The 12,819-nt window shown below is 42.8% G+C and overlaps 1 protein-coding gene across 1 annotated transcript in view; it reads right to left on the bottom strand.

The window, feature by feature from the left end:
• LOC138293867 (guanylyl cyclase C-like) overlaps window positions 1-12,819 on the bottom strand; it is a 695,267-nt gene that overhangs the window by 524,043 nt on the left and 158,405 nt on the right. The window contains exon 6 of the mRNA XM_069233168.1: window positions 8,744-8,840. Within this exon, the coding sequence (XP_069089269.1) occupies window positions 8,744-8,840 (97 nt within the window). The remainder of the gene's footprint in view (window positions 1-8,743; window positions 8,841-12,819) is intronic.

Here is a 12,819-nt window from a genome sequence, read left to right as displayed (position 1 = left end):
TCATATTAATTCATCAAATAATTATTTTATTGTAAACATTAAAATAAATATTTAAATTACAAAAAGTAAGAATTAAAATATATAAACATTCTATGTAATAAAGTTAAATAATTAAAAAAAGTTTTTAAAATAAAAGCCTTTCATTTTATAATTTTTGTAAACACGTTTTAATCAAAATTCAAATGTTTTTAAGGCGTTTGTATGGTGAAAATGATGTCATGGTAAAAATATTTTTGATACATTTTTATTTTTTATATTTACATTTCTTTGAAACTTTTTAAAAATGTTGTGTAAATAAATTATGCAAATACTAAATATGGATTATTTTTAATGGAGAGATGTATATTTTGTTGCATATTTATATATTGGTTTATTAATTAATACATTTGGTAACAAAAACTAAATAATCACATTTTTAATATGTTTGATATTTGAATAAGTTTAGTTTTGGAAATATATTTTGAAAAATGCATTATTTTTTATTTGTTTAAGGACTATGATTTAAATTGTTATTATATGGTTCAAAGTTTAGGAATAGTAGTAATAAAAAAATATATATATAATTATTAATAGTGACAAAAAATATTTGTTTATATCTTAATGTTTATTTATGAATATATAGATTTGTAGATTTGGTTAGTGTTTTTTAAAGTAAAAATTGAATTTATTTTTCCCCCAGATATAGATAATACCACTATTGTGGTTATATCTAATGCGAGCTAACCTACAGTTCGATGCCTCTATAACCGGCTGATTTCCCTCATTAAGGTAGACATTAAGGTTTTCGCAAAAGTCTTAGCAACTAGTTTGAGCCGGACACTATTTTACTTAATCCATAGAGTGGCTTTAGACCGGGCAAAAGCACAAGGCATTTAATTCGGAGGGTGCAACTGGCCGTTTCTCAAGCAAACCACCTGAGCCACTCCCTGGCCCTCTGTCTTGTCGATTTCCAGAAGGCATTCAATGGCCGTTTCTGGAAGCGTACTCCAACGGACCGGCTTTAGACCCTCCTTCCGTAAACTTGTGGGTCTTCTATACAACACCTCTACTGCCCAGGTCTGGGTCAACGGAGTCCTGATGATCAATGCACTAGATCACTTCCTCCTTCTCAGGCTAGGTGGGAAAGCTGGGTAGGCGAGTGGGACGGTGATGACTGGAGTGAGGCATGGTTGGCCCTGAGAGAATTAGTGATTTCCTCAACACTTTAGATGATCCAAATTAATTATCTTCATGCAACCTATCTGACCCCCCTCAAAAGATTCAGTGGATGATCCTTAAGCATGAGATGTTCCTTCCTTGCCGCTGACTTCTTTCGTGTTGTCTGGTCCTGCCCGGTCATCTTTCTGGAATAGGGTAGGACACAAGATTTCTGAGGTGCTGCACTGCTTCATTCATTTGGCTCCCCAGATGGCCTGCTGGGTCTCCTGGGGGAAGCTGGGGTCCAAGATCTGCAAGGATCTTCATAGGAGTGACCTCTTTGGTGGCCAAAAGGGACATCACCTGAAACTGGAAGCAAACAGAGCCCCATTCTCTGTCAGTCTGGAGGAAGGGAGTTGACTGGTGTGCACGCCAAGAAAAAATATATGAGGCGAGGGCTTGCCCCCAAAAACACAATAAGATATGGGGTATTTGGTGGGCATATCATGGGCTACCTTTAGGATAAGGATGTTGTTAACCATGAGTGTTATTATTCAATGTTTTGGTTTAACTCAAATGTGATGATGCTGAGTGTCTACTGGTGGACGATGCCTTGTAATAGTAAACCTAATACAATTTGGTTATTAAAATGTTGCTTATTTTATACATCAAAAATTATGTGTGAGTTTGGAGTATCAATAGTGTATACCAAATGTTTAGTGTGTAGCAACTTGCATAAAATGTTTTAGAATGTACTGGAAATAGTACTTGTCACCCCTTTAGTGTCCAACACTTTCCCTAAATTGGCTTAAATTGGAGTGATAATAGTAAATGTCACTGCTTTTGTGTCCACCATCTTCCCCAAATAGTTTTAGATTGGAGTGAGAACAGTAAATGTCACCTCTTTAGTGTCCAATGCCTTCCCCAAATTGGTATAGATTGGAGTGCTAATAATAATTGTCACCCCATGCCACTTTAGTGCCCATTTCTTCAAAATAGTTTGGAATGGGAATTGCAAATGTCATCCCTTTAGTGTCCAGTACCTTCCCCTAGATTGGAGTGGTAATAGTAAATGTACCATTTTTAGTGTTCAACAACTCCCCAAATTGGTTTCGTTTTGAGTGGGAAAAGTAAATGTCACCCCTTTAGTGTCCAACATCGTCCTCAAATTGGTATAGATTAGAGTGGGAAGAGTAAATGTTACCTTAATAGTGTTCAATGTTTAAACATACATATTTCTATTAACAAACATTTTATATATATCTATATATATATAGATATATATATATATAACAAGTTTTAATACATTTTGAGCCCTGTTACGAATTTGGCAGATGGGACCACCTGTCCCCCAAACTCCAGACGGGGTGGTTGCCACCATGCTAGCGAAACTCCCCGCCGGCCCCATTAAGACTTTCCCGCTGGGCTGACCACCAGAAAACAAGGTTTCTGGCAGCCAACCCAGCGGGAAAGTGGTTGCAGCATTATCACCGCACGCAGGGGGTACCAGCATGAAAAAGCTGGCGGAGAACAAGGTTGTAATCAGCAGGGCAGCGCTGCTCACGTCCAGGAGTTGTGACTGATTGCAACCTACACTCATCGTGAACCCGTTGGGATCTAAGATCCTGGCGGGGACAGCAATAGGTTGGCGGGGCTGTCTGCCAACCTCGTAATGTGGCAGTCAGACTGCGGCAACTGCAGTGGTCCTATCGCTACTGCAGCAATGGCGGGCCCTTTATTATTAACTAAAAAATACAAATCAGAATTCAATAGTAGTGTACCTTGTAAATGTTCCATCTTTTTCCTCTTGTTTAACATTTTTTAGATTGTTTCATATACATATTTTCAACATCATTTTAACAAAATTTGTTTTAGTATATATTAAATAATTATTTAATTTATACTTCACAATCATTTATCAGCCATTTTTTCTTTACCGCTACCATCTGTTTTGTAGTCTATGTGCATTTTCAGGTTATATTCTGGATCCAGGATGCTGTCAGGTGCTGCTGTTCGTCGGAACAGGCAAATCCTTTTTTAAAGGGTTTTTCATGGTTTTGGGGGTAGGGCAGATATAGGGGAAGGTCTAAAGGTTAGTTTAGTGTTGTTTATGAGTTTGCTATACGTGTAGTTGCATTAATAGTAGTGTTTTTCACTAGTGCGTAGTTTTTGGTTTTTGTACACTATAGTTAGAGAGTTTTGATTGTTATCTTGTTTATATATATATATATATATATATATATATATATAAAAATATTTAGATTGTTCTATAAATGTTTGGAGTCAATGCAAATATGTTTTTGTAATACTGTTATTACTTTAGTTATATATTTTATTGGAGTGAAATATAAATATTTTAGTGATATCATAAAAAAAAATATTCAAACATGTATATACTGTTTATTATTTGTTTTAAATAATTGTTTACTGTAAAAATTGTATTTTTGTATATTGTTCATATTTATTAATGAAGATGAAATTATTTTGCCCATATTATTGTAGTCGATATTGTGTGAGTCGATATTTTTTACATATTATATATTTATTTAAAGGTGACAATGTTTTTGTTTCTGTTATTTGTGTTTTTCAATACATGTAAATATAGATATTTTTATCAATGTTATTTTTATTCTTGATATTTGTAGTTTTATTAAGTATAGGAAGGTGATATTTTGGTAAACAATATTTTTTCTGATATTTAGTGATCCGTGAGGCCTACATAGGCACCACACCCACTTGCTGACATCAGTTACTTTTGAGACTGTCCGTGACCTTAAACACAGAGCCCAAAAAGCATATTGATGTGACCAGTGTACAGATTCCTAGACTAGGCATCTTAATGGATAGAGTCCAACTACATAACAGGCAGGATGGGAGGGCTGCTGATGAATTAACCGGTAGATATATTGTCTACAAGAAAGAGAATTCCGGAAGGTAAGTCACTTGTTCTTCTGAAACAAGACTTCTAGCTGCAGATTACTCACCTTTTGAATAGATATAAAAGCAGTACCTATTTGGACATGGGTCTGTAAATGGACTCAACCCAGAAAGTCCTGCAAGACCGAGCAGGCAAAATGCTCCTCTCAGCAGACCTGACTGACCAAACGATAGTGCTATGCAAATGTATGGAGGGACGCCCACATAGCCACCTGACAAATGTCTACAACAGGTACTCTCTGTGCTTACGCAGTGGTAACAACTTTGGCCCTGGTAGCAAAAGTATGCAGCCCTTCAGGAGGCTTCTTTTTACCCATTGCATAGCATATCTTAATGCAGAGCATGATCCAGTGGGAAATGGTTCTCTTCTCCACTGCCTTTTCTTTTTTCACTCCAGACAACCCCACAAAGAGTTGGTTGTCCACCAGGAGTACTTTGGTATGGTCTATGTAAAACCTTAATGCTCTTTGGAGGTTCTAGTGATTGAGTCGCTCCTCCTCACTAGAGGGGTGAAGTGGAGGTAGAATGCTGGCAAGGTGAAGTTCTGGCTGATGAGGTATGGCATCACAACTTTCGTCAGGAAAGATGCTGATGTCCCCAATAGCAGTTTATCTGGGAAGAAAGTGTTGTGCAGCAGGTTCACACAGAGAGCCAAAAGCTCAGTCACGCATCACCAATGGAGTGGCTCTGAGGAATGCCATTTTGAGGGTGAGAAGTTGCAGCTGTGAGGAGGTTTGAAAGGAGTGCAAATTAGGAATATAAGGATCGACTTAAGGTCCCATTGGAGCATGACAAAGGGAAAGGGAGGAAACCAATGTGGTAGTCCATTAAAAAAACACATGACAACTGGAGACCTAAACAGTGAGGGCTGATGCAGCAACTGTAAACAAGCTGAAAGAGCTGAAAGGTACCCCTTAACTGTGCCCAGAGCAAAGCCTTGCTGGAACAGGGACAACACAAACAATAGCCCATCAGATGACTTTGGGCATGATTTAGATATTGGCTATTTAGATAGTTACTCTGTCACAACGGTGACGGATATCCTGTCAGCCAAAATCTAAATCCCATAGGGTACATTGGGATTTAGATTTTGGTAGACAGGATATCGTCACCATTGTGATGGAGTAACTTGTCCGCCAATATCTAAATCAGGCTGTCTGTCTGGAGAGGGGTCTATCTACTTTGTACTGTGCCAAGCCACGAATGATTTCCAATGACAGGCATATATATTTTTTGTTGAGGGACGCCTGGCTGCCTATATGACATTAATCAACTCCAGAAGAAGGTCAAGTGTGTTCATCTGTTGCAGCTTAATCTCCAAGCATGAATGGGGAAGTTGAAAAGGCCAGAGTGCAGAAACCGGCCTTTCTGCTGTGACAGTAGATCCTCCCAGAGGGGCAGCCTGATCGAAGGATAGATGTCCAAGTCCAGGAGACCTGCATCCCATACTGTCTGCTCCTACTCTAGAGCCACTAGGAAGGGCCCAGTTAGTCCTAATCTTCTTTAGAACTCAGGCAGGAGTGGTATCGGTGGAAAGGCATACAGAAGTCCTGAGTTTCACTCAAGGTGGATTGCGTCTCAGAGAGAGAACTGCCTTGAAAACTCAAATGTGCAGAAGTACTGACAATGAGTGTTCTTGGAGGTGACAAGCAGACTGAGCCAAGGTTGTTGCACCTCCTCTGGGTGCAATTGCCACACGTGATCCGCTAGGTGTCGATGACTGAGTTTGTTCGCCCTTTTCTACAAATAGCCTGTCAGGTGATTCCCCATTAGGAAAATCCCTTGCTGGTCCAGCCATTTCCAGAATCTTCTGACACAGGGGCCATGACCCCACCTTGCCCTGTTTGTTGCAGTTCAACATGGCAGTGGTGTTGTCTGTGAGCACCTTAACCAGCTTTCCCTTAATGGATGGAAGAAAGGCTCTCAACACAAAACGAATAGCCATCAAATCCAGAAGGTTGATTTGGAATCGGGACACTGCCGGAAATTAGAGACCTCTGATCATCTCTTTCATATGGGTAACTATATCTAGAATCTATGCATTTTTCACCAGTCAGCTCTGCCAAGGGAAGGGAGGGAGTATTCTGCAGACCCAATCACGGTCCAGTAACCACCACTGCTGATCTTTTGCAGTCTTCTCTGAAATCCGAACTTGGTCGGAGATGTCTTCTTGATGCTAGGCCAACTGATACTTCAGATCCAACTGCAGTACCTGCATATGCCACCTGGCATGCTCAACTAGCAGAATGCAGGAGGCCATCAGCCACAGCAGACTGAATGAACCTCAGTGAAATCCAGGACTTAAGGATAAGAAACATAGCCTGAGTGCTCTGCTACATAACTGGAGGGCTGAAGTTGGACAGGCTGATGGTATGGGACAGCTCTACCAAAGTCGCAAAAGGAGTGGTAAAGGTGGTGCAGCTGGTTATCAAGGGTGGACAAGCCCAGAGAGCGTGCAGTAGGCCTGGTCTCTTTGAATAGCACTAAAGCGGAATCAGCATTGTGCTCAAACAGGTGAGCCCCATCGAAGGACGTGTCCATGAGGGAGGAATGTACATCACCTCAGAACCCAAATGATCTCCGCCAAAACACTGCAGTTAATAGCAACACTGGTGCTAATAGCTCACCCCATAGAAACAAAGGTGCCCAAGCCACAACGAATTGTGAATGTGGCTGCATCACAACCATATTGAATACCCTGGGAAAAGACAGGTTAGATAATTCAGGGTCAACAGGGAACACTAGGGCCACAGAGTTCCAAAGGGGATGGGAACAGTGTCCCAGGAGGCAGCTGGCATTTACTGAACTGAATGTCAAGCTGTGGGAAAGAAAACTTGCTTCCCAAATGTCTCCACCCGTTTGGTCTTCCAATTGGGGGAGTAGTCGGAAAAGTATTGAGGTTAGATCTGCTCATGGACACCTGCACCACTAAATGTTCAATGACAATTATTGATGTAATCGTCTCTGAGAGATGAGAAAGAGCTCCACATCCACGTTTGTTGGCAAGGAAAAATGGGACTGACAATTCACCCAGTGGCACCTATTTAGGCTTCACATGTCATTTTCTGAGCAGAACGGTCAAAGCCACATGCAGCCATGATCTGAGTTGGGTCCATACTATCATGTATGTGACACTGGAGCCCCAACGTAACTGCCACCTCTGTGCACTGATGTCACTTTCTTTCTATGATATACATTCACACAGGCGGACACAGAGCAATTGTATTCAGATTGTGTCAGTGTGGACAAGTTTGCTTGAGAGAATTGTTACAGCTAAGGGAAGATCTGATGCAGCCTCTCCTGAAATCGCTTTCTGAAGCCTTGAAAAAGGTGTAATTGTTAGGGAATCAGCCATATAGGCCACACTAGCCCACAGAAGCTCACTGCTGCCTTGCTCAATTTTTAGTAGTACATGGCTGAACCCACCTTATCTCCAAATAAATGTGTACCATCAAGGGGCATGTCCAGTAGGGATTTTAGGACATCACTAGAAAATCCAGTTGAATGGCTCTCGCATGGCAGTGATGCAGAATACTTGGACCGGCAGCCTAATCTAATCGTCAAAGTTGTCCAGGCCCAAGCAAATTACATACTTCACAGCATCCAAGCATCCTGAATGACACACTGGACGTTGACTCGGGTCTTTTGGGACTGCGGTAAAGATCTCTGTCACCTTGTCCCACAATGCATGCAAATATCTACCAAGGAAGCAACTTGAGTTCACTGAACGGATGTGAAGGCTAGTGGAGAACATGTGTTTTGAGACTGTTTCCAAGGGTCTCAGCTCTGTCCGGCTGAGTAGGCGGAAATGCTTTCGGGCTCAGCCAACGTATAGATGCCTGTATACAAGGGTTTTATGGTGTAGGTGTTGGAAGAGAAAGGCAGGATCTCCTGGAGCACGTGAGTGTCGCCTCATTACTTGGCAGTTCACAGGTTGGCAAGACCCTGGCTTGCTCAGGTGCCCAGAAGTGTGTCAGTCAATCTTTGGTTAGAAGTAGCCATCATAATAGCCCACCAGCCCTAGGATTAAATTAGACTATATTTATGGAGAATGTGCACAAGTGTACCAACAAAATGCGGTTACTGAAAATGAACAGAACGAATGGCTGATATTGGCTGACTTATCGTCGGCCAGAATGGGGAATAACTTTCTGGACCCAAAATTACCAGGTCCATTATTGCAAGGCATTCCTGACTCAGGGCCCTTTTCTATCTACACTTTTCAGCAGCTTTCAGCAGAAAGACAACCTGCAGGGAAATGCATTAGCTTTTACGGAATCCTTTACTGCACACGGTAAAACCCATAATTGCAGGGGATGGTTGCTCCCACGAAAATATCACTTTATACCACTCGTAATGGCTCCTTTGTCTTGTTTTAACATCTAATTATCAGTGCAATCTGCATCTAAGCATGATGTGTATGAAGAGGGTTCGCAAAGAATCTTATCCAGCTGCAACATTTTTCTCTGTTAATATTATAAAAAGCATGGTTGGATTTTGATAGCAAAACCTTTCTTGTCAAATTGAAGAACACTTACAATTTTGGGAATAGAGTACTGCATTTTTGCCCAAAAAACTGGCACTAATTACCACTACAACACACAGTAAATTGACACTCTTCAATATAAAAAAAACTTAAACAGGGAAACATGAAACATCTACTACTTACTTTGATATATCAATGAGGATAATGACAACTTCTGGGGAAATGTTTCCCATTTTCAATAGTCGGTGCAGGCTCTCCGGTTCCCCACACAAAATGATTACTGCAGTAGAAACAAAAAGCAAGAAGCATGCTAGAGTCAAAATAAAACGGGTGAGGCAAAAGAGATCCCTGCATAAAGATACAATGGGTCAGATTTATGAGAAACTGGCGCAGCACTGTGCTTCACCAGTATTTTTTAATGCAGGGCTGCGCCGTATTCACAAGAATACAGCGTAGCCCTGCATTTTCTCCTGGGTGCTAAATTAAGGTGCCTGCGCCAACGCAGGCATCTTTGCACCACGGTGCAAGGTTGTCTTTATTGAGATGTACCTTCCTGCATATAAACAATCTAGAATAGTGATTTGGCACTTCTATGTGTGCTGCAGAATGGGGTGGTGTTAGTTTTTGGCACTGCCACAGATTTACGATTTCTCATACATCTGGTGAAGCGCTAAAAACAAAAGGTGACCCAGGTAGGCACCTACTTTAAATTATTAGCTAGATCCCCCGCTTTGCACAGTATTGTCAGTAATGATTGCAATTCAGATGTGATTAGAGATGTTTTAAATGGAACCGGTGAATATGTTGTGAGTGATTGCAAGGGCAAAAGCAGTGCATGGAGAGGGCGTGAGTTATGGTTACTTTAGGGCACAAGTTATATTTACTTGAGATAACCATAACTGGTGAATTTTGTTACATTCAAATGGTATGTTATAAGTGACATTTTGACCTAACTATAACATCCCTTTAGCCTTTGGTTTGTTCAGTGAACTTCTAAGTATTTTTAATGTAAAGTTAGATATTCTTATAATTCTTAACTATAAAGTCACTTTGACCTTTGTTTTTTTCAGTGGGTTTCTATGTTTTTTTTTTAAACGTAAAGTAAGATATCTGAACCCATGCAGAGCACGGGGGTTGGACGCAAGGCCTGGCCTGGCATTGTCTGTGATGCCTCCCCCTCCCAAGCTTGTTGAAAGTGCCCCCTGCTCCATGCCATCCTTTGTCCAAGTCTATGTCCCTCCCCCCTCACTCTAGCCCTGTGTGGCCGTTGTTCTGCCACTTCCCTTCCGGCCTGCCCTGCACAGTTAGCTAGCTATCCCTACCTACCTCCTCCCTGCCATCTGTTGTCTGAGTCCACACACCTACCCCCACTATTGCATTGCATGATGCAATTTGCTGCCACTGCTTTCCATGATTAGCTTGCTTTCCTTACCCACTCCTCCTGCCCTCCACTGCCCGAGTCTATGTTGCTGCCCTCCTGCATACCTCTAGCTTGCTGCGTCTACCATGCTTCCCCCTGCCCTCCGATGTCTGTGTAAATACCCCTGTTTCCTCTATTTTGCCCACCACATTCCATTGCACTGCTACTGCCCCTTCCTCCTGCCCAGCATTGCCAGATTGCTGCCCCTTCCTTGCCTCCTCCACTCTGCCTTCAGTTGTCACCGCCCATGCCCCTATGTCCTTTCTCCTGTCCTCCATGGACCATTTACTGCCCCTCCCTCCTGCCCTCCATGCTCTGTTGTGCTGCAACTGCCCCTCCTGTCAGCCCTCTGTGGTCTGTTGTGAAGCCACCCTTTCCTCTGCCCTCTGTGGTCTGTGTCCAGCACCTACCCTTCCCTTCTGCCCTCTATGGTCCTTTGTGCATGCCCATGCCCCCTACCTCTTGCCCACCATGATCATTAGTGCTGCCACTAATTCTCCCACCTGCAATGCTTGGCCTTTTGTGCTGACACTGCACCTCCAACCTGCCTCGCGTGGTCAGCGTGCTGTCCCTGACCCTCTCTCACCTTCCCTCTGTTGTCAATGTGTATACTCTTTTAACACTCCTTTTGCTCTCCATTTTATGTTGTTCCTCCACTGCCCATCCTGCCTGCTCCGCATGGCCAGCTTGTTGCTCCTGCCCTGCCACAACACCCTTGCCCTCTGTTGTCCAGGTGCAGGCCCCATCCCCTCCCTCCTGCCTTCCATGGTTTGTTGTGCTGCAATTGCCCCTTCTGCCTGTCTTTTATGGCAAACTTGCTGTCCTTGTCTCATTCCCCCTGCCCTCTGTTGTGCATGCCTCTGTACCCTATCTATTGCTTTCTATAGTCCGTTGTGTTGCACTGCCTTCCCGTTTCCCTGTGTGGTGTATTGCACTGCAACAACCCACGGCGCTTGTCATGTAGGGCCAGTTTAGTGTCCCTGCCATCTCACTCCTGCGGACCGGGAAGCAAAAGTCTGCTCCCACCGGCAAGAGCATTTTAAAAGCTCCCACCAGGTGGGAGTGGACAAGTCTCCTTGCCCACATTTTTGTGGGCAAAGAAACACAGTCCTGGGAGTGGGCTCCCTGGGACACAACAGTAGAGCTAGCCTCAGGGGATGAGATCCTCATGGCCTTTAGAGGCTCTAAGAGGGGGCTATGCACCCTCCTCCCTGTAGCTAAATATATTAGCCCCGGGGATTGGGGTCCCTGGGGCTTTTAGAAGCTCTGGTAGGAAGCCATGAGATCCCCTCCTATAACTGAATATGTCGATTAACGTGGCCATTACACGGTCATGGAGGGGGGCGTACACCCCACTCCGCTTTAACTTTATCTAGGCCCCAGGGAATTGGGTCCTCAGGGCATTAATGAGGCTTAGCGATGGGGACTACATGTCCGCCACCCCTTACAAATAGCAGCAGGACCCAGGGGATGGGTTCCCCAGAGCTTTGATCAGCTCGGGAGGGGGGCATGCACCCCCTCCTATAATTATTATATTTCCCTTCTGGGGGATGGCATCCCTTGTGCTTCGAGGAGGCTGAGGAGGGGCGGGGGCCCTCCTCACATTTGTTGTACATGGCAGGTCCCAGCTCCTATTTTGTTTTATTTATATTTTATTAATCACAATCATGTGGCACACCCGTGGTATCTTGCTTTTAATATTTTATTTTTATTTTACTTTGTCACACAAGGGCTAGGGGGCATTGCATCCCTACCCTATACTCTTATAACGTTGTATTTCCGAATAATCCCAGGATATGTGTATAAGTCCCCGAATCCTGTAATGGCTTAATGGTTGCCTGTAACATTTTTTCTCATGTTACGGGCAGCCATTCAAAGCGCTTTCTAGCACAGGAGTCCTACTCCTGCAGAAGAGAGTTGGCCCACGAGAACAAAGAAAGCCCCCTGGGCCAATCAGAATGCTCTGTATTTCAAACTGAGTTTGAGTCCCTCTAACCGTGAAGATCTCTAATTTCTCAAAAATTTCTGAACGGATTTACAGCAAATCGCAAAAAGCACATTTCAAGCTTCCTGCCAATTTTTGTTCAACAGTTTTTGCACTAGCGCTGGTCAAAAAAGTCTATGCAAAATACATAGGGATTTTGGGATTTGGGGCCCCCCCTTTTTCTTGGCCCCCATTTGATAGATCACCCTGAAACTTTTCATGAAGAAACTAGTAAAAAAAGAACACGTTATTGGAAAGTTTTGTGAAGATTCATCAAACTGCACCTCTTATTAGCAAACCAAAAAAGGCATTTCCTATTGAAACGCAGACCTTACTATAACTACTCAGTGACGGCCACCACTGGGTAATATATACATATATAAATTCTAGCTCAGCTTGAATAGGAATGTGCTAACCCTATGCTTCAAACTCTACTAGAAAGACAGACATCTGAGGTTAGGAGATTCAGAGAGTCACTGTTGTACGGTGCTCCATATAAAGAAGCTGCTCTCCAACTAAACTTAGGAACTACCCATTGTTCCTTGCTTTCTCTCTGGCATAATGTATGTGGCACGCTAAGCCTGAAAGTGTATTGTCTTGACTTATATTGGGTACTTCCTTGTTTAAACCTCGCTTAAGTGCTCTAATGAGAGCCAAATGCATGTCAGGGTTGCTTTTATTAATTCCAGGTTGGCCTGGATGGAATTTTACCAATCTATAGCTGTAATACTGCCTCTGGAGTGGTCAAAGGCTTTTGTCATTTTTCACTTCGGCATTGATGGCACTGTGCTAATCCTATGCTTAAACACTTTACTGTAAAAATGACAAAAGGCTTTGTCCCTTTCTAGCTGAGCA

Source organism: Pleurodeles waltl, chromosome 4_2, assembly GCF_031143425.1.
Source record: "Pleurodeles waltl isolate 20211129_DDA chromosome 4_2, aPleWal1.hap1.20221129, whole genome shotgun sequence".
NCBI lineage: Eukaryota > Metazoa > Chordata > Amphibia > Caudata > Salamandridae > Pleurodeles > Pleurodeles waltl.
The sequence above is the reverse complement of the archived record's forward strand: the minus strand, read 5'-3'. Positions and strand labels throughout refer to the sequence as shown.